This window comes from Equus quagga, chromosome 1, assembly GCF_021613505.1.
Source record: "Equus quagga isolate Etosha38 chromosome 1, UCLA_HA_Equagga_1.0, whole genome shotgun sequence".
Taxonomy (NCBI): domain Eukaryota; kingdom Metazoa; phylum Chordata; class Mammalia; order Perissodactyla; family Equidae; genus Equus; species Equus quagga.
In genome coordinates this window covers 45555548-45579139 of record NC_060267.1, presented here as the reverse complement: position 1 = coordinate 45579139, position 23592 = coordinate 45555548, and the positions used below count along the sequence as shown (strand labels likewise).

General features: G+C 36.2%; 1 protein-coding gene across 1 annotated transcript in view; it reads right to left on the bottom strand.

The window, feature by feature from the left end:
* The window catches only part of LRP6 (LDL receptor related protein 6), a 173357-nt gene that overhangs the window by 9059 nt on the left and 140706 nt on the right, over positions 1 to 23592 (bottom strand). Inside the window, exons 13-19 of the mRNA XM_046660441.1 lie at positions 18988 to 19190; positions 17019 to 17230; positions 15869 to 16059; positions 10108 to 10317; positions 7613 to 7738; positions 2970 to 3206; positions 2182 to 2292 (exon numbers count right to left, since the gene is read on the bottom strand). Of these exons, the coding sequence (XP_046516397.1) occupies positions 2182 to 2292; positions 2970 to 3206; positions 7613 to 7738; positions 10108 to 10317; positions 15869 to 16059; positions 17019 to 17230; positions 18988 to 19190 (1290 nt within the window). The remainder of the gene's footprint in view (positions 1 to 2181; positions 2293 to 2969; positions 3207 to 7612; positions 7739 to 10107; positions 10318 to 15868; positions 16060 to 17018; positions 17231 to 18987; positions 19191 to 23592) is intronic.

Here is a 23592-nt window from a genome sequence, read left to right as displayed (position 1 = left end):
ATTTTAAAACAGAAAACTTCAGAACGCAATACATAATATGGGTAAATACTGTTGTATGGCACTTCTGTATCTTTACATATGCATCCACATCACTGCATTCCTCTTGATCTGGTCACAAAAGTTTGAAAGCAACCAATCTACCAGATTTTCCTGCCTATAATCTTATCACCTCCAATCTATCTGCTTTACAGCTTTCACAATTATGGGGCCATGCCCGTCCTTTCCTTAAGTTTTTCAATGACTTTCCATTATTCTGGAATATTGTCAAGGCTCTTCGGAAGAAAAGCAAAGTCCTCCATGATCTTAGCTTTACATGTTACCTCTTGCTGACATCCCTCAAGACATAGCCTATATTTTGGCAGTCCTATTTACATGTAGTTGCCCAAAGGTGCCTGTTTCACTCTGCTTTTGAACAACATATTCCCTCTGTATGGAATGCAATCTCTCTACTTACCTGCATAATTAATGCTATTCGCTGATCAATATCAAATCTTAAGCACCATTTTTCTAAGAAATTTTCTTTGACTGAACCTCATCTTCATTTCTGAAGATGTGACCACTCTCTCCTTCGTGCTACTACTTTTATAGATCTCTATTATAGCACACTGGATGTCATTTATCACACTTCTTTATCAAAAGTACCTACTATGAGTCAGGCTATATGTTTTATATATTATACATTAAATCATTTAATTTTCTCACAACTACCAGGCTAAATATTATTACCTTCATTTTAAAGACAAAGAAACTAAGGTTTAACAAGAACAAATAATTTGCTGGTAAGAGGTGGAGCTAGAATTCAATCCATCTCAGTCTGGGTTTAAAATCCCAATTCTTGGGGCCAGCCCAGTGGGGGAGCAGTTAAGTTCACATGTTCCGCTTCTCGGCGGCCCAGCGTTCACCGGTTCGGATCCCGGGTGCGGACATGGCACCGCTTGGCAAAAGCCATGCTGCGGTAGGCGTCCCACGTATAAAGCAGAGGAAGACAGGCATGGATGTTAGCTCAGGGCCAGTCTTCCTCAGCAAAAAGAGGAGGATTGGCAGTAGTTAGCTCAAGGCTAATCTTCCTCAAAAATAAATTAAAATTAAAATTAAAAATAAAATAAATAAAATCCCAATTCTTACTACTACCTCAACCATGGAGGACTTTGAGAAACTTGGTACAGGTACCATGTATCCTCAGCACATAGCAGGTATTCAGTAAATGCTTGTTGAACAAATAAACAGATTCTAAAGTCTTAGTGTGTATCCCATTTGAATTTTGTAAAAATACTAGGTTAAAGTCTCCATTAAGATACAAGAGTTTTGGGGGCTGGCCCCGTGGCCGAGTGGTGAAGTTTGCGCGCTCCGCTGCAGGCAGCCCAGTGTTTCGTTAGTTCAAATCCTGGGCGCGGACATGGCACTGCTCATCAGACCACTCTGAGGCAGCGTCCCACATGCCACAACTAGAAGAACCCACAACGAAGAATACACAACTATGTACCGGGGGGCTTTGGGGAGAAAAAGGAACAAATAAAATCTTTAAAAAAAAAAAAAAAAAAAGATGCAAGAGTTTTTAAATGAGTTTTATCTAAATTCATTAAACCAGTTTTGACAGGGTAGACCTGGCTTATGCTGAATTCTAGTCAAAACTAAGTTTATCAGTTTGGGATATATTTTACGTTAGGGCATTGGTCAATAGTTATAAACTTTGAAGAAACTATAGGCTACTAGGTGTAGGGTCTCTCGGCACAGGGGTACATGGTGGCCAAAGTATCCTCAGGCTGCATTTTAAGGCAGCTCTTCAACTCACTGAGAGACTGCTGGAAATATGTCCAAAAAAAGGGGGCGACTTTAAACATGGACTAACATTCAGAAACTCTCAAATTCAGAACACTGATTAATTTCCATGTCCCTAAACTGTTTGAGACTGTCTTAACTTTAGCTGTGGCAAAATAATATTTATCTTTTCTGATGCTTTACTAAATGTTTCTGTGAAGATTTTTGTGCACAAGAAAACTGCTATCTTTAAGGAATTAAAAGCAAAATATAAAGAAAATCCTTGGTACAAATCATTAGTTTAACATTAATACTTGTTTCTTAATAAGCAAATATTGATTATAAGTGAACCTCACACATAAAGGAAAAAGTATTTTTAAAATTCTCCCTTAAGAGTAATATACAAGTTTTAGTCCTACTTACAACAATCCAGTTCATCTGACTTGTCACTGCAATCCACATTATGATCACATTTCTTGTGTTTTCCAATGCACTGACCATTAGCACAGCGGAACTGATCAATTAAACAAAGCACTGGGAAAAAATGCAAATAGTTTTCTTATTTTCACTATCATGTAAAGCCAAACTCTGACAAGAGTCAAAAGGTGCTGTCTGGGTGCAAATGAAAAACAAATTAGACCTTTAGATATAACTTTCAAAATTATTCTCTGGAGATTTCCATTGGTAGAGAGAAAAGAGTAGAGAAAGGAATCTAGCAGGAAATTTCCTATTTTGTTCTTTATGTTAAATTTCATCCCTCACTAATAATTTTGTCAAGAATTAAATAATTCTACACACATTTCTAGACACCAAAAAATTCTAGAGAATTTGTTGGTTTGTTTGGTTTGTTGCTGTTGTCTTTTTTACTGTGCTAAAGGTTAGCAGAAAGAAGAGGAAAATACGGAATTATTTTACATTGTAATAAATAAATCTACTAATTCAGAGTTCGTTGGTAGCAAGAACTATTTTTACATATTGAAGCTCTAATCTTTTGGCCTCATTTCTCAATTTGAAAAGCTTATTCATGTATAAGTGAGTGCACATTAAGCGAATTAAAACAACAATTTGGAACATGCTACTATGTTTGGACATAATAAAGTCAAATGGATTTGAAAAACTCCAAATCTACCACTGAGCCAAAGCAATACTCTGAATTTCAAACAACTTAATGGAAAAAAGATTACATATCCAGGCCCTAAGAATGTGGATACCTTCACAGTTCTTCTCATCTGATTTATCCTGACAGTTTGCATCTCCATTGCATCGGAGGGCACCATCAATACACTGCCCACTGGCACACTGGAACTGGGACTCTGAGCATACAGGACAGTTGAGCTCATCACTGTGGTCTTCACATTCAGTAAACCCATCGCACCTCCAAGCCACAGGGATACAGTCAATTTCTCCCGTAAAACAAGTAAACTGCTGAGGAGAACATGTTGGGGGTTCTTCAAATGAACAAGGGGAGGGGAGTGACAAAAACACAGTAATAGTCACACAGAGGTACAAACATTTACACCTGAGTGCAGTTCAATAATTATCATATATAAAACACTTTATAGTAGATAAAATTTGCAAACTATCTCATCTAATCAGAGAAGCAATAAAATTTTTACACTACTTCATTTAGATTCACTAACTTGCAAAACATTATAATAGAAGAAGTTTTCAAGCAAGATTACTGTATTTGCAACCCATTAGAATCTCACACATAACCTAGGAATAATCACTATAATCATCAACCTCCAAATATTTTAAAGTTACCCTAGAATTCATAACTTTTCTATCTCTGAGTTTCTCAAAGAGTGTCCCTCAAACCCCTGGGGGTCCCTGAGACCTCTTTCAGAGGATCTACAAGGTCAAAACTATTTTATAATAATACTAAGATGTCACTTGCCTTTCTCACTACATTTGCACTAATGCTACAAAAGGAATGGTGGGTAAAACTCTTGGCATTTTAGCAGACACAAGGCAACGGCACCAAATTGTACTAGTAGTCACTGCATTCTACATAGCCACACACTCACAGTAAAAAATAAAAAAAGAAAGCACTAGTTTCATTTAAGAATGTTCTTGATGAATTAGTAAATATATTAATTATATTAAAACCAACTCTTTGAGTACACGTCTCTTCCACATTCTGTTTGACAAAATGAGAAGTATGCACAAAGCTCATGTTGCGTACCTAAGTATGACGGTTTCTCAAGGAAAAGCTCTGAGTTGTAAACTCATCCTAAAATGGAATCCACTTTTATTTGAAAGAACAACTGCCAAATAAACTACAGTCATTTACACTTGGGTATTTGGAAGAAAGCTTAAAAAAGCCCAAAGAACAAGTGAGTCTGTTACTTCAAGGAAAACAATGGCAAATTATAACACGGGAGCTTTCAATCAGAAATTCTAATTTTGGGAAACCTGTGTCTAATACTATAAGCTTGACAGATTCTGATGAGAGAGGTGTTGATATTAAAACGTGATTTTTTTGATATTGCATAACAAAATGCATCAAAATCTGAAGATCTGGGAATTTCTGATGGAATGCTAATATTTCCAAATGACCAAGATGTAAGGATACAAAACTGTGCATGAATAAAATATCCATTCAGAGCACAAAATAGATCAAAGGATTTTAATATAAGAGACTGTGAAAAGTTAACTGATAATGGTTCAAATTCCACACTGCAAGTTTCTAAACCTATAGAAAACTAAGACTTATCAAGATTTGGTGTAGAATTCAAGATGAATATCCATAGTTATTAAAAGGTTACTATTATAGTGCTCTGTTTTCCAACTACATATCTGTATGAGGTCAAATTTCTTCATCTATTTCAACCAAAACTACATATTACAACAGATTGAATGCAAAAGTAGACATGAGAATCCAACCCAACCTTAAGGGTTTGCAAAAATGTAAAAATAATGTCACATTTCTCACTAAAATTATTTTTCTTTAAAAATATAGTTCATTTTCTTAACAGATTTCATTTGAGAACATGTAAGGGTTCATTACTGTTATTTTCAATAAATTTTTTTAAGGTTCTTGATTTTAAATTTTACTACAGTAAATATAGATAAATATAACCTATGCAAACAAAAGCTCTTTGGGATCCTCAACAATTTTTTAAAATATAAAAATATGCTGAGACCAAACAGTTTGAGAATTGCCATTTAATCCCAATTTCTTTGTTTTGTAAATGAGAAAACTGAGGCTCAGAGAGGCTAAGTGACTGCCCAAAGTCACAGAGCTTCCCATAATAAGGGCTGATTAAAAAAAGATAAGACTAGAAAGGCAGTCTCTTTATTTTTAGCCCACTGCCTTTACCATGACATCACAGGCTCTCTGACTTACTTTAAAAACTTTTCTGTTAGTAAATTGTCTAAAGAATACAACTTTATTATCTAACTATGGATCAGAAAACTTTTATCTTTAAAACAGAGACTATTGCAGATTACAGGTGAGTATTTTATACTGGGAATTTGAGGGATTATTTACAGAGGGAACTTGAGCATATTACGTATTCAGCACTACAGTAGATCACGGGCAGAATAAAAATAGATAAAATATGGTCCATGTCTTTAAAGAGCTTTTAATTTGGTTGGGGACAGGAAGCGACTAATGAATATGAAACAAACGATTACATTAGTCTGAAGTGCATGTCATGCAAACTGTGGTAACAAGCGCTACAACTTCGAGAAAGAGAACAACAACAGCTGGCAAAGGTTTCACAGATCACGAGGAGACTAGCTGCACCTTGAAAAGTGAGTAAGATTTAGGATGGGCATGCACGAAGAGAAATACATCCCTGAAATACCACGAGGAAACCCACCAAGGAAAAACGAAACAGAACATGCCACAGTCAGCATCAAATTCTAAACAGCCAAACAAAAATAAAGTGAGCAAGCTGGGAAGAAATACAAAATGAGATGGATAGTAAGACAGGCTCAAATGAAAACACATCTTGAAGGTCAGGCAGAGGAATTTAGATTTTGTATTTCATTTGTCGCCACTGTAAAATCAATCACACAAAAAATCCTGTACACAAATATTCACTGCGGTTTTATTCTTAATAACAAAAAAATTGAAAACAATTAAAACGTCCCTCAAGAGATAAATAATAAATTGTGGCATATTTATACAATGAAACACTACTCAGCAATAAGAAGAAAATAACTACTGATACACTCCACTAGACAGCTGAATCTCAAAAATATATTAAGCAATAGAATCTAGACATAAAAAGAGTACATACATCACAATTCCTTATATAAAGCACAAGAACAGGCAAAGCTAAACTATGGGGGCTATGGTGGTTACTTCTGCAAGAGGAGAACTGGCTGCTAATGGACAGAAAGGTACTTTTTTTAATGACAACACTGTATATCTTGATTTGAGTGTTGGTAACAGTCGTATTCATTTGTTAAAACACACTATTCATTTAATGCATACATTATAAAATAATCAGTAAAAGTGAAGAAAAAAATCAAAGGTCTTTTAAACATTTTCTAAATGGAAGGTGATATCCTTGCTTCAGTTTTATCTACGTTATCATTACATAAGGGTAAATTCTTCTAGGATTTGCCTTTTTAGAGTAACAATACAGCACCCTGATATGGAAATACTTGCTATTTTTTTAGTGGTAAAATATACTTAAAGTTTACCACTTCACCCATTTGAAAGTGTACAGCTCAGTGGCATTAAGTACATCCACACTGTTGTGTGCTTGCCATTTTTGAGGGGATACTTCAGGTCCCAGAGCTTAACTTTTACCCTGTACATATCTGATCTTGCTTACTAAATTGTATGCTCTTTCTCAAAGATCTTCAAACCGCCTCCAGTCCAAGCACAGTGCCTCACAGCTGCTACTCAATACATGTCATTTATTTTTAAAAACATAAAGGAAAGTTAGAAGAATAAAATATTCTTATAATACCATCTTATCAACAATTTTTATATTTTGAGTGTATATGTTCTTTCAATCTTTGTCCACAGAAATACGCTTTTTATGTACCTGTCATCACAGCAGGAAACACCATTTTAATAATTTTTTTCCACTTGAGCCAAATTTTGGCTACATTTTTACATCAGCTTATGATCATGATGTTTAATAGCTGTATAAACTTAGTTATTTTACTTAATAGTTTTCTTATCATTAGAAATAAGACTGTTTTTTAAACTTCTCCCACTGTAGAGAACAGTCTTTCTCCTTTGGTTGAATTGACTTAGAATTATCCCCGAGAGGAGGATTTCCGAGTTAAGGGAATAAATATTATTATCATGTTTGATGCTACCATACTATGCTTAACAAAGGAATGTACCAATTTGTTATGCTCTCATTGAGTGACTGAACTAGTTTCACTACAACATTGTTACCACCCAGTGATATAAACAATTTTTTTCCCCAAGATAAATAAGAAAAACAATAGGGAACTACTGAAGGATATGAACAAAAGAATATTCTTTTCACTGGATATATTCCCAAGAAGGATACATAAACTGACAGAATCTAGAATTCAGTAGATAGAGATTATAGGAGGCAAAATTAATTCATCTTGTTACCCTCTGGGGTGGAGAAACCAACTTTATCATTAGGAAATACTCCTCACCAGATGAGTTTCCCCCAATAAGGGCACTTTATCCTTAGTTCCGGAATTAAGTTACACCTATCACTTGCCATGATGGATTCATTGTTAGAATAACCCAAAAGCCTAGTATAGTGCAGATGAACAGAATATAAATGATGAATCAAATTAGGAAAAAGAGCAATTTCACTGCCAAATCATAGAATGCTAGACTAAAATATGGAACATGTTAATTGGCATTTAGACCTGCACAAGAAAATAGTAACATATTTACCTCCACATGATAGCTCATCTTGAAGCAGAACCAAGTGCATGGGGCAAGAGCACCTTGTCGTACCATCTCCTTTTACAAGACAAATATGTGAACAGCCACCGTTATCCTGAGCACAAGGGTGCTGTCCTGCCAAAAAAACAAAAAGAAAAGAAAGGGAGGGAGGGAGATGGGAGGGAAGGAGGAAGGAAGAAGGGATGGAAGGAAGGAAGGACAGCCTAGTCAAAATCAATTACCAAGAAAACCAAATGTAAAATTACGAAGAAAACCAAATGTAAAATCACTTTGGATTGTTTTTGTATACAAAATAATTCCTCACTCCATCTCTATACAATCTATAAGAAAATGGGGACAACTTAAAAACACAAAACACCTGTATCTAACCACTGTCTTTACATATTTACATATAAAATATTTTTCAAGTATTTTAAGCAAGGTTAATGGTAGAGCTCATGCTAATTTTTGCGAATAAGAAAAGATGATTATTGAAACAAAAAAACTTGCTTGGTAGAATGCTGAGACCTGGATATTTTTCTACCTAAAACACAAAAACTCTTCTAAACTAAAGATTTTAACTCAGAAATTCTATCCTTCTTAAAGATCAGATGATTTTACTCAAAAAGTACATTTGAATGAGGAATCCACTGAAAATTAAAGAGTAATAGAAGGAAAAAAACTTAAGTTCACATGGAACTCAATTACTCAGAAACAATCAAAATTATTTGCTCAGTCATTTGCAAAATATAACTTGCAATGTTACAAATGTTTAATTTCCTCACACTGGGGTTAAATTAAACAAATACACTGTCACACAACTTTTCAAAGTCTGTCTCACAGGATGTATTTAATGAAATCATTGCTTGGAATTTTCTACTTAGCTTGTGTTAAAAAAGCAACTTGACATTTATCATCACTGAACACCAACATCTAATGTAGCCATCCATTTACTCTCTGACTCTCGTCTCAAAAACACATCAGAACTGCTTTAGCGTGTTAATGAAATTGAGGAAGTCAGCAGAGTCAGCAGGTGTGTCATACTACATAGCTGTCCCAAACAGACATCAGTCATTACATCAGAATGTACAACCTATATAGTAGTATTTCTCAATCTTTTAATTCCATGACACTTTTGATAATCGAAAATCTCATTCTCTTTAATGTTATTAGAAATTTAAAAAAATATTGTTCCAAATATAAAGCCATATTTAAATGTTGAATTACAATAAAGGTATCCCCCGTGAAATTCTGAAAATGTCCATGGAGATTTTCTGTAATAAAATATTCATACAGCAACTGAATAAATAACTTAGGCATTGAGTCATTACTACCTTATTTCTATTAAATGTCCAGCATGAGTTACATGTCATAACATAGAACAACAACAATTCTAACTTTATTTCCCCCTCCTTTTTTTGAGGAAGATTAGCCCTGAACTAACATCTGTGCTCATCTTCCTCTACTTTCTATGTGGGACGCCTGCCACAGCATGCCTTTATAAGTGGTGCGTAGGTCCACACCTGGGATCCAGGCCAGCGAACCCCAGGCCGCCGAAGCAGGGAGCGTGCGACCTTACCAGCTATGCCACGGGGCCGGCCCCAATTCTAACTTTCTAATTCTCAAATACCTCTCTAACTTAACTTCTAAGTTCATGAACAGTGACAACATAATGAGTACTTGAACAAGCAATGGTGCTCTCATTACTCAATTCTTTCACACTCCAACTTGATTTGAAAGCACTGTACTGAGAAGTTAAGGAGTTCCAATAGTTCTCTCTTCAGTCCTCCATTTAACATGAGCATTCCTGTACAATCATGTAAGTCCTACAGTAGTGACTGCTATGAGGGCATTTCTGATTACAGACACATATTAACAAGACACTAGGGAAAGATGATTAGCCATTTTCAGAAGTGTTCAATAAGATTAAAAAAATGATTATGGCTACTTTTCTAAGCTGAGAATTGAAAAATTTATCCAAGAGTGTAAAAAACAAGCACTTATTAAGCACAGTCTTCTCTCAGTTTAAACACTAAATTTAGTCTGTTTCGCTTTTGCTTAAGAATAAGCTTATTCCATACTAACTATATTTACCACTATATAAATATAATTTTTGCTTTTGTTCAAACTATAAAGGTATACAAAGAGCAAAAGAAATATATGCTTTACACCAGTATCCTTAAAGGGGCTGAAGGAGAGGGAGGGAAGGTATGACAAGCAGAGTCTTTGTCATTCCTGGGAAAAATTTTTGAAAATGAACAAGACCATTCGTTTCCACCACTCCTGTTTTATGGGGAAAGAGATCTGATTTGAAAAAGCTCCCAGGTGAGTTTGATATAAGACTTTAAACACATGAACAGTTGAAAAAGAAAATCGAAATACTAAAAGTGCATGAAAATCTTCAAACTAAGAGGTAAGAAGACAGAAAAGAACACTTTAATTTTATCCTAATTTCTGAGAACAAACATGAATCCTGCAATGAGCAGCACACCATCAGCACTTACTATATTCTTGAAGGTTCAGCTCCTTCACTGCATGAATGTCACTAAGCTGGGCAATTCGAGCCTGGACTTTTGTTCTACCCTCTCGACCTGTCATGTCAATTTTTTCAATCATTTGCTGCTGCTTATCAATCCAATATAGCCAGTTTTCAAACACAGTCAGTCCCACAGGCTGCAAGATATTAGAGTCTTCTAACACTATCCGGTTGGCACCTTGGAAAGGAGAACATTAAACAGAAATGACTCATGTGGGTCAAGTCATACATTCAACAACTATCTACTGAATACCGGTTAGATTTACTGCAAAAGAAAATATGGTAAGCTCTCCACTTTAAAACTTAAAAAATCATTCTGAGAAGAAAAGATACATACACACCAGAAAATAGATAATAGACTAGACATTCAAGTGCAATCAAAAGCAAATGAATGCCCAATACATAGTAAAAACTCTAGTTCACAGAAAGACAGAAAAGAATTCAGAGAAGTTTTCAAACGTGTTTTTTTAAAACAGAATCTGCTTTTCAAATTAAATTTTATGAAAAGCTCTAACATATAAAACATATAAAAATGGTACTCCTCTACATGAAGCAGTGGTGGTGAGCCCAGGGCTCTATATTCTTGGCCTCCCCAACTCGCTAAGTACACCTAAGGCACCCGTGAAGGACAACTCCACCCTAACCCTCCCTGGCCATTCAGAACACAGAAAAAATGACTGACTCAGAGGTTACCTGGTTCAAGCCTCACCTCAAAGAATTCCTTCCACAACATCCCAGACATAGAACCATCCAGACTCTGAAGGGGCAACCTATTCTATTGTTGAAATGTGAGAAAGTTCTTTCAGAATAGGGCTGAAATCTGTGCCCCACTCTCCAACCCTATAGCTTCTCCTTTACCCAAAAAGAAAAAATATATTTATTCCTTCCCTCTTCCTCATAATAGTCCTTCAAATATCCATGGAACATTTTTATGGTTCCTAAGTGACGAGTTCAATCAAAGAAAGATATTAGCTTATACTCTGGAAATATCAGGGAAGTTCCAAGAGGCAGGCATAAAGCTAAGTTTTAATAAACAGAGAAAAGTGGGGACATATTTCAGATAAGAAGGCATTGCCTAAGTCAACATTCAGATCCACGGTGAGTTCAAATGAGTTTACTTACGCTCCCTCCTAAAAATCTACTAAAATGGCGGTAAAAACTTCAGGTATAGGGGCCGCCCTCATAGTATAGTGGCTAAGTTCGGCATGCACTGGTTTGGTGGCCCAGGTTTGCAGGTTCAGATCCTGGGTGCAGAGCAACCACCACTCGTCAGCCAGGCTGTGTTGGCAACTCACATACAAAATAGAGGAAGATCGGCACAGATGTTAGCTCAGGGCTAATCTTCCTCAGCAAAAATAAATAAATAATAAAAATTAAGGTATAAACCAATAAGGACAAAGAAGACCTAAGAGCAGAAAAGCGATATAAAATTTAGAAGTTGGAGAACAGAAAGACCAGAGATAACACAGTAGCCCAGAGAAAGCTAAATCCCTGCAGTCAATGAAGCCAACAACAAAACCAATTAGCTCAGGAACTGGAAGTACCAGGTATTTTGGGATGGAGCAAAGGGAGGAGTTATGTGGGTGGGGCTGAAAGAAGAGTACTGACTGAACATAAGTACAAGAAGTCATGCAGCTCCTGGATCTCCTCCTTCCCTCTAGCAGACAGTTGAAGATACACTTTCTAAAGAGGTTGAATCAGACTTTAACGTACCCGGCAAAGACAAAGAGGTAGCACCATACCCAGGATTGTACAGGGCAATTACTTAAAATTCTACTTTCTGATTGCTGAGACTCTCCCCAACACCCTTCTCCCAGTAGACTCCAAAAATACTGGTAGCCAGCTTTTATCTTACTACAGAAGACTGGAAGACTTCCCTTAGGAAAAACAAACCACCACCACCAACAATAATCAAACAAAAAACCTGAGAAAACAGGTATACAGAGAAAAGAACTTCAGATAGTGTCACTTAGGAGTTCCATTAGAAAACAGCCAAGTGTACCTAAGAATCTTACCACTTCACAAGCAGCAGCAATGTGAAAATCAGCATTTTCAGTGCCTATTAAATATAAACACACAACTAAGGATCACCAGATACTTAAAGAAAATTTCTACTTTTAAATTCAAAGCCAAAGACAAACATAACAAGGGAACTTGGAGAAGAAGACAATAAAAAGCAGAAGAAAAAAACTAAAGAACAGGTTGGGGGTAAGGCATTCAGAGAACACAAAAGAGCCTTTGGAAATTAAAAACATGATACTTGAAAATTAAAAAAAAACAAAACAAGAAGGTTGGAAGATAAATTTGAAAAATTCTCCCAGAAAGCAGAACAAAAAGACAAAGAGATTGATAATAGGAGAGAAAAATACAGTTATAATTAAGAAGGTCCAACATCTGAATAAAAGTCACAGAATGAGAATATAGAAAATAAATCATCAAAGAAATAACATAGAAAAGCTTTCCAGAACTCAAGGTGTAAGTTTCCAGATAGAAAAGACTCACCTAATAAATTTCAGTTCAATGAAAGAAACAAAGAGGTAAGGGGGAGGGGATCACACAAAGGCATATCATCATCACATTCTAGAACACTGGGGAAAAAGAGAAGATGTTAAAAGCTTCTGGAGGGGAAAATAAAGGATCACACATAAAAAGCCAGGAATCACAATGACATCAAACATCCCAATGACGCGAGATGCTTGAAGATAATGGAGTTCTGTCTTCAAAATGCCGAGAGAAAATAGTTATGAAACATGAATTCCATACACATCCAAATTATCACCCAAGTGTAAGGAAAAGAAACATTCAGACATATAAGATCAAGAATTTTAACCTTCTATGAGACCCTTTTCAAGAAGCTAATAGAGGATGTGTTCTATCAAGAAAAAGGAATTAACCAGAGTAATGGAATCCGAAAAACAGGAGGTTCGGCACCAAGGAGACTGGCAGGTGCATTCCCAGGATGATAACGTTGAAAGGAAGTTGGCCTAGAAAGCAAGCAAATCCAGACTGGAGCAAGATGACCAAGAAATTCAGGAGGTATGATTTCAATTAAAAACAAAAAAGATGGCTAGCTTGATGCATCTCTATGTATTGAAATAATATTTGTAATATTTACATTAGACAAGATTAACTTCAGGGAGAAAAAAATCCATAGAAGGAAATGTAGCTGATGGTAATAGCTACATAGCCATAAATAACAAATAATTAAGAACGAACTTAAAAATTATGGTATCACTATGCTGGGAGGATGGGAGGAGACTTCATATGGGTATTTTGGGGATATATGGTTTAAGACAGCAAAATCTTTATCTTCCAACAAAGGAAGTCAACTTGAGACGTCTAAAATTGAAAGGTCAAGAAATAACAGTTTAAAGCAAGTTATTTTAAAATAACTGAAAGTGGATGCCTCTGAGAGTGGGAACTGAGAGTAGGAAGAAGAAGAGCAGTAGACTTATTTTTCATAAGCCAAGTAGAACCATTTGATTTTCATAAATGTTTACATGTATTACTTTGATGAAAACTAAAATTAAATTTAAAACAGTAAGAAAAGGAGTGATTGAAAAAGATTAGTTGGTGGTAGTGGAAGGATGGCCTCAAGTAGACAGCCAGGGAAAAAGAGATGTCAACAGTGTCACCACAGGACCCCAGACATGATGAGGACCTGATCTACTTTGATGGCAGTGATAAAAGAAATATAATTAAAACACTGGAACCAAAAATGAAACGACATGCTTATGTATTTAACAAACTGAGCATGCACTAAATGCAATCCAGGATGAAAGGTTCTGTGGGAGGCTAAAAATACAAAGTAGAAAAAGACCCCATGACAAAAGTGCATGATTATCTGTGACTATATAGGGAAGGGAAAAAAAAAAAAACCCAATCTGTCAACATCACACTAACTTTTTTCAGAAAACAGAAAAAGAGGAAATACTTCTTTTTATGAGGTCAATGTAACCTTGATGGCAAAACCCCAACAAGTACATTATAAGAAAGGAAAATTATAGGGTAATCTCTTTCATGAATACAGATGCAAACATCTTAACCAATAGGAAATCAAATCCAGCAATATATAAAAAGGATATTGTATCTTGCCAAGTTTGATTTATTCTAGGAAACTAGCAACAGAAAGGAACTTCCTTAATCTGATAAAAGTTACCTACAGAAAAACTTCAGCAAACACAATACCTAATCATTAAATACTGAATGCTTTCCATAAAATCAAGAAAAACTAAAACAAAGCAAAACAAATCCAAGCATTCTATTATTGTATTCAACATTGTATTGGGGGTCCCAGCCAGTGTAATGAGGCAACCAGGAAAAAGGACAGGAAAAGAAGAAATACAACTCTCACCATTTGTAGACAAATGATTCTGCAATGTAGAAAGTCCTAAAGAAACTACAGATAAGTGAAATTTAGCAAGGTCCCTGGGAACAAGCTCAATATACCAGAAGGGAGGAAAAAAGGAAACTGTATCATTCTACATTCCAGTCACAATCAGAAAATGTAATATTAAAAATTTAGAATACTCTTTACTACTAGGACTCAAAAGCATCAAATACCAAGGAATAACTAATAAAAGACGGGCATGACCTCTTTACAGAAAACTATAAAACATTGAGAGAAATTAAAGTTCTAGATAGAGAGAGGGATATACCATGTTCACGGTTTGGAAGACTAATATTATAAAGATGATAATTCTCCCTAAATTGATCTATAATTCAAAGACACCCAGTCAAAATTCCAATAGGTTTTTTCTTTTTGGTGGAAACTCAGAGGCTGATTGTAAACTGTATATGGAAATACAAAGGATCAAGAGTAGTCAAAGTAATCTTGAAAAAATATTAACAGTGTACATTGCCAGATAAATCTGTTATAAAGTTATAATAATTAAGACAATATAATATCACAGAAGACAAAGTGACCAAGGGAACATTAGAGTCCAGAAACAAACTCATACAGTCACTTGATTTATAACCAAGGTGCTATTAGAAAACAAGTGGGGAAAGGATGGTCCTCTCAAAAAGAGGTGCCCCTCTGATAGACATAAACGGTGTATTATTTTAATTTCATTTGCCTGATCACTAGTGAGGCTACACATTTTGGCATCAGAAACTGAGGGGAGGGGAAGTAACTATGATTGTAGACAGAGGTCTACAGAGAAATGAGAAAATAAAGTACATATGAAGACCAACAAATGACTTAATTTGGCTAAAACACCAGAAATGTTAAGATCATTTGAGTTGGATAATGAGTTTGTGAAAGCCAAATGCCAACTTGAGTGTACAACCAGACTTCAGGTTAGGAGACTACTCTGAAGACTGTGTTAGTGCAATACTGACATGGCTAGAAATCATGCTTCAGAAAATAATGTAAACTCAGGGGGAAGTCAGCAGGGAGGAGACTAATCATAGGCTAGAATTCAGGTCAGAGATGATGAAAACATAAACTAGAGCAGAAAAATTAGGAAAGGAGAAGAGATACATTAGAAATATATTATTTACAGAGCCCAGATAAAGAAAATTGGTCCATTATTAGATAACAAAGGGAGTAACTATGCTGATGGTTGAAGAAAGAATGCTTCCCAACCAATTTGATGCTGACTACTTTTAGTGAATAAAACTAAAGAAATGTGTACAAAAATAATATAATGGAAGAAAAATACAAATGCTAATGATGAATATCTCAATAACTCAAATAAAAATAAGGAAACGCATTTCTCAGGTACCTGAGAGATCACTGCTTTCAATTCGCCGGAGATCTGAATCAGCCCAAAAGAGCTTGCCCAATCTGCTATCAAGGGCTAAAGCAATTGGTTTACTTAAGCCACTGAAAAAGAGGACTTCCCGTTCTGTTCCATCCAAAGCAGCCCGTTCAATTTTTGGAGACCTTTCCTGAAGATTGGTAAAATACATATAGCTGAAGAGAAAGGAAGAAACAGTAAGTTTACCAAAATAAGAAACAATACAAAATGAGAATATTCTTGTTAAGACAAAAGGAGGTAGCATATTTTAAAATCTTATTTTTAATTTTAGAATACATTTTTTAGAAGACCATGGGATACTTTCATTACCTGATAGTAATAAAACATACACAGAAATTCTTAGAAAGCTAACTTTCATGGATTAATAAAAATGAAGAGTTAGACACAGGCACACCTATGCTTTTAGAATAATACAATAAAACAAAATTAAATTAAAAAGCAGTAACCAGAGAGACCTAGACATAAAATTTTAAATCCCTTCTCTAAGTAGTCCATTTCAAAACTAAAAATGGCATACATGAATCATTTCTTATATTTAACTCTGAGTTCATCTCTTTCCTGTAACTCTTCTGAAGTAAGCTGTTTTCCATGAATTCCTTATCATCCTTTCAGATGCAAGTAAGTACTATTTATTACATGAAAAGCTCTGTACTAAATGAAAAAAGACATATTAGCTCTTATCATAAAGGAACCTAAACTCTGGTAGGAAATATAAGATTAAAAACAATTCACTATAAGGTAAATTGGAAGAGACTAAGTATGACTAGAGAGGCACAGATATGGAGTGCTGGGTATTTGGGAGAGGGTAAAAATCACACCTGCTTGGGGGTTGGGTAGATTAAGGAAAACTTCATAGAGGATGTCGCAGTTCAAATGGTCCTGGAGGTATGGGTAGAAATGAGAACTAAAGCAATAGGGACTAAAGAAGGAAATTTTAGGCAGCAAAATCAGGGAATGCAATGATCTAAGAAAACGCAGGGGCAGGTAGATGGTGAATATCAAGTTTTTCCACTGGAGCACAGGACACTTAAAGGTAAATAACAAATGGGCTGAAAAGGAAGGCTGATGAGAGTCTCAGACGCCAAGACGTCTGAATGGCATTTTAGTAACATACCCTTTCTCCGGGTTTACCACAATGGCTCGAGGTCTGTCTTGCTCGCCTTTTAGCACCACTCCAATGGATCTCCCATCTAATCTTGTTACATTAATGACATTGGTGGCCTCACAAGTCCAATAGATGTAGCGGCTATAAATATCAATGCTGAGGTCATAGGGTTGTATTTCTAGGTTCTGATTTGGAACCGAGCTCACAACCACAGTAAAGCCCTGGGGAAAGAAAAAGACACACACACACACAAAGAAAATCAGCCTCCAAGCCCGAGAGCCCTGAAGCAATCACTCACAATGCTAACCCTGATGTGGTCACACACCTGAGTAGAAAAGTCTCAAGGAACATTTCTTAATGATAGGTTTTTTAATGGGTAATGTGCTTCTCTGTTAACATGCATTTCAAATGTTCCTTTTGGTTATTATGACAGAGAGAGCTGAGACCATATTAGCTGCTCTAAGAACCCGACAGAGCATTGACTAGAGATGAAAGTAAGAAGGTGGCAGCTGTCTTCTGTAAACTGGAGACAACTGTGTCTAGAACCACATCCTAGAAACACCCCTACAGCAGTGGTTCTCAAACAGAGGCGATCTTGTATTTGCATTTGCCTCAACCAGAGGCATCTGGCAATGTTTGGAGGCATTTTTGATTGTCACAGCTAGCGGAGTATAATTGGCATCTAGTGGGCAGAGGCCAGGATTGCTGTTAAACATCCTACAATGTACAGGTCAGCCCGCTACAACAAAGAATTATCCAGCCCAAAAATGTCAACAGTGCTGAAGTTGGGAAACTCTGCCCTAAAGACAATAGCAATTAGTCTGGGCTACAAACCACATCGATCAATCATATCTTTCTCTAGTCCCCAAATCCACCAGAAAAAAAATTTTTTTTTTACAAAGCCAAGCAAAAAGAGACGCTTTGTTTATCTCTTCTATCTGAATAAATTACATTTACTCAGCATCTCTGAGGTAACTATTTCTTAAAGAGGCTGTCTCATTTATTTGCTATGTCCATGGCTGTATAATAACAGCTATAATTTCTATCTAGTAGTTATCAGCCTATTAGTCCCGGCCTACATACTACAAGACGCATTTGCAACATACCTCTACAGCTATACCCTTAGATGATCCCTCAGCAGCCCTAAGTACATTATGCCCTTGCTCTTTTTTGTGAGTTAAGACATATCAAAAACTAGTAATCTAATCTCCCTATATTTTAATACATTCAAAATCCAACTTAATATCACTGCTATAAGAAAGATGACAAGTAATATTATTTATAGTAATCCCAGTCTAACACTGCTCCGCCACAGAAAGAAAGCAAAGAAGTATGGATAGTGGTATGTAAACCATGACTGGTATGTAAGCACAGATAAGATTTGTTGATAGTATTTTCATTTCCACCCCAGAGTCATCAAATAATGTTTACCAAAAAAAAAAAAAAATGGATTAATGATAACATATCCCAGATGTTTTTAATTTTACTGAGATTGTGTTATGTTTTCTATCCTCTAAACCTTTTAAATAATAGTTAACTAGTAATAGAACTATTATTTATTGAGTCCCTACTATGTAACAGGTAATGGGCTATGTGCTTTGCATTCCTGTCAGCTAAAAAGTTTTTAAGAATACTAGTGAGTGATGGAACTGAGATCAGAAGTAGGTCTATTTGATTTCAAAGCCTCTGACACTTCATGTAAATGGAACCATAACGATACGGGTGGCAGTCACAGTCATTACCAACATATGAGCATATGTTATCCTAATACAACTTTCATCCCAATAGCATTTATCGAACAGCTGTTTACTCAAAGACCATCAGGAGGGAAGAAAAGCTGCTAGGTCCAGAATTTCAGTTTCATAGAGACACACACACACACACACTTAGGCAGAGTCAAGACTTAAGTAAAATAGGATGGTTGGTTAGTCCAATTACTAGGTAGAAGAAATAGATTTTGAACTGAGCCCTAAATTACCTGACTGCCATCTTCTTGTGCTTTCCGGATCATGTTCTGTCGTGAGTCAATCCAATAGAGCTGCTTGTCCAGTGGGTCATAGTCAATGGCCCGAACATTCCGAAGGCTGTGGATAGGAAGGATGATGTCAGGGCTTTGCTGTTCATCAATCACCATGCGGTTGATGGCACTCTTTTGACTGAAGAGCAGGAAAGTAGTTGGAGCTTAAAGAAAGAAAAGAGCAAATCTGAAACACAGTTACTCTAAGTCCTGGTATCCCTCAAAGATTGTGATCAGCCTGTTATCTATATCTCATACAAAACAGACACAGATGTTGAAGAGGTAAGGTTGCGGACAAAACCCTTTGGTACGCCCTCAGAAACTCTCTTCAAGGTGACACTTACCAGCACTCTGGTTACCAAACCAGTTATGAATTACCCAATGATATAGCTGCCAAGCCTATTTTCCTCCATCTTGTCCACAGTGGTATCATAGGAGACTTGATTTCAATGAAGAATTTGATAGAGATATACAAAATTCTCCTTGTCTACCAAGTGAATACCTTATTCCTCCATAGCCTATTCTTGTGGGTGGCAGGAAGTCTGGGCCTCCATAGGTCAAAGCAGAAATTTCAAAACTGGTTTTAGTCTTAGCTCTTTCACTATCTAGTCACTTAATCTTAACTAAGTCACTGAGCTTCTGTGGGTCAGAGTTACTCAACTCTAAAATAAGGTTATAGCTATCTCGTCCTGCTCACTGAGTTGCTATAAGAATTTAACAACATATGTGAAAATACTTTAAAAATCGTAAGGCATTATGTCAATTATACTTCAATTAAAAAAGTATAAGGTATTATATAAATGTAAAGTAAAAATAACTATTATTTATTATTACCAGTAGTAGCAGTAATAAACGAGGTATTAAAAGGAATTAAAGAAACTCTCATGGATTGCAGACAGGCTTTATTTCCCATTGTGTATATGTGATGGTGGCAGGGAGAGGGAGTTGGTAAAAATCACACAAAACTAATAAAAAAATGCTTTATACTCATTATCTCTAATCCTCATAATAAACCTTGGCTTTATATTTTCACTAAAAATATATTCTGCTCTGATGCTAAGCAGATGCCCTAAATTTATGAAAAGGGAAAATATAACAGAGACATTTCCCTTTCCTAGGGATTAGGCCTCTGATTATTACATAATCATCTTTAATGCAGGAAAACATCTAGAAAAGAACAGCATTTGAGAGGGCTACCAAGAAATTCAAAGTCTAATAGCATTTTTAAAATCTTCATTAAAATATATATAAAAATTCCACAATTATACTCTATTCTCTTGGTGCTCAGTCATCACTTAAATGCAGTAGAATTTTGTCCTTCTCAGGGATGTAAACATAAATGGCCAAGCCAGAGCTCCTTGCTTTATTTCCCCTAAACCCCATTCTTTCCAGCTCCATTATTTGTGGTTCCCTGCTTTACTTTACATTTACACCCAAATGTAGATTGGCTTAAATCCCAAAGAAATTCATTGGTACTCACAAAAAAACTTGATATTCACAACACTAAATTTCTGCTTTATTTAAGTTCTTCACTGGCAAAAAGCCCACACTTAGTTTGGAAGATTTAGAAAGTATTCCAATGATCCCACTGGAACTCTCTATTATATGGAGTCTGTCACATACTGATTTAACAACTTTCAGCAATTTTAGCAGAACCCATGCCTTAAATAGTAAGAACAAATGTCACAACAGAATAGCTAACAAGTCTCCCATCTTTTTTTCAAAAGAATTACTTTTTGGCAGTATACTACTCTCTTGTAAATCAAGAAAAAAGAAAAAAGTGCCTCTAATATCTAAGTTTCCAACAGAATAAGCACCATACCAGGACATACAATGAGTTTTAGAAGAAAGATTCCAGAGTTTTAGTCGCCAACTTTCCTTGAGAAACAGTTAATCAAATATATATTTGGCTCCCAGTATATTTTACTGGTTACTTTTTTTGAGTAAAGTTTTAACCTTCAGTAAGATTCCACAATTAAGTGTTTCTAGAAAGGTGGATTAAGAAAAAAACAAATATGGGTCCAAATGAATGCTCATTTCAAAAAGTCTACAAATGACATTAAGATTTACAGTTAATTGGCTCAATATTTCCAAGAGGAAGCTGATATTCTGACTTGTTTACAAGTCATTCAGTACTTAAACTGACGAAGAATATGCAATTCCATAAGCCTAAATCCATCCTAATTTATGTAACCTCTAACCACCACTCCCTCATCTCCTACAGAGCAGTGCTTTAAAAACTGTCAGGGTGTCTGAGTTTCGCAGTCCCACAATGAAGACAGCCACATGCAGAAGCTGGCGGGTGAGGTGTACGTAGGAGGAAGGTTTCCAGCTCACTTTTGAAGGTGCAAGTGTTCACCTGTAGCTTAAAGGAAAGTGTTGCTCTTGTGGACGAACGGCATAAACTACAAGGCCAGGCCCACCATGTCTGACTATGCCATTTGTGTACTGTATCAAAGGCGTTGAGTAGGGAGTGAAGTCCAGTCCATACTTCATTAGCCAAGCCATGCACCTGTGCGACTGCGTCTGCCCAGAGTTACATCTTTTCCCAATCTGCACAAAGGTGCCATAGAGGCCAGCCACTTCAGTACTAAACAAGGGATTACACAATTTGGCTTCCTGTTTCCTCTCCCACAATCTCTTTGTTCACTCTGTTCCAGCAACACAGGCCTCCTAGGTATTCCTTTAACATGCCAGACATGTTCCCCTCCTAGGGCCTTTGCATTTGCTGCCCCCTTTTGCTTGATAGGTCTTCTCCCAGCTATCTACATAGCTCATTTCCTCACCTCCTTCAATTCTTGATACAATGCCACTTTTTCAGTAAGGACTTCACTCTATTTAACATTGCAATCCTCCTCCCTACCATTTCTCGCTCTTAATATTTCTCCATTAACACTTATCTTCATCAAACCCATGGTATCATTTACTTATTTGGTTTGTTATCTGTTCCACTGGAATGTAAACTCCATGAGGGGAAGGACTGATGTCTATTTCATTCACCGCTACATTTCCCACTGGCTCAAACAATGCCCAGTATGTAGTAAGTGTTCAGTAAGTATTCACTAACAGAATAAATGAATACACAAATGAATAAACAAGCATCAGGTGACAATAACTAAGGAGAGCCCTGTAGCTATGATTCTGAAAGTAAGAAAATGAAATTATTTTAGAGAATTAGGAAGGAAAAGAAACAAACATTGATTTAGGACGTCCAACATGTCACACATTACACTAGATGTTATTTAAACTCCAAAATTATCAACTTCATTTTATAGGTCAGCAAACTCAGAAAGGGAAAGTAATTGTTAAAGAAAGCCTCATAAAGGTTAAGTAATTTTTCCAAGTTCACAAAGCTGTTGAACGGAAGAGCATGTTTTTCCAAATCCTGTCCTGCTTCCTCATTCTTTTACTTAACAATAATTTCTTGAATGACTATTTACCAAGCACTATCATAGGCACCTAAGATATACCAGTGAAAAAACACACTAAACTCCATGAAGCAGCATTTTTTATTCCAATAGACAGACAAAAAGCAATAAACATAATTAAAAAGTTATAATAAATAGTACAGTATATAAATTAGATAGTGTAACAAAGAGTGATAAGTGTTATGGGAAAAGGAAAAAGTACAAGTAAGGGGCACTGGCAATGCCAGACAGGTGGAAGGATGATCTGCAGTTTTAAACAGGGTAAACCAGGTCTCACTGTGAAGGTCGGAAGTAAGAAAAGACTTGGAGGAGAAATGAATCCACGCAAATATTTTCAGGAAAAACATTCCAAGCAGAGGAACTAAGCAGTACAACAGTCCTGAGGTGGGAGTAATTGGCATATTTGAAAACAGCAATGAGGCAAGCATGGCTGTCATGAAGAAAGCAAAGGGGAGACTAGTAAAAGCTGAGGCTAGAGAAGAAAATCGTGTAGGAACTTGTAGGTCACTATAAGAACTAGGTTTTTACTCGGTGTGAAATGGGGAGCTAGTGTAAGGTTTTGAGCAGAGAAACAAATTCTGATTTAGCTTTTGAAACACAGGACAAGGAGTAAATTACACAATGTCACAAAACTTTTTGAGGGTGAGTACTTTGTGTTAAACTTCTCTTGTAATCTGCCTTGAAATCTAATACATCTCTAAACAAACATTAAATGGTACTCTTTTTATAAAGAGCACACATGGTGCCAGCCTGGTGGTGTAGTGGTTAAGTTCACAAGCTCTGCTTCGGCAGCCTGGGGTTTGCAGGTTCAGACCTATACACCTCTCATCAAGCCATGCTGTGGTGGCATCCCACACACAAAACGGAGAAAGATTGGCACAGATGTTAGCTCAGGGCCAATCTTCCTCACCAAAAAAAAAAAAAAAAAAAAAAGCTGCACACGCCAGGAAGCCTCTTGAAGCACTACTGATCTATCTCAGAAAGGTAGCCAAAGACAGATATTAGGGATACTCAGCACTGATTTCTCATGGCCTTCACTCAAACTAACATGCAGGAGTATAAGCAGCTAAACCAATAATGATCTCAAAAGGTCTTTCCATATTCTTCTTGTCTCCATCCTCCCTCAGTTATTACCCCT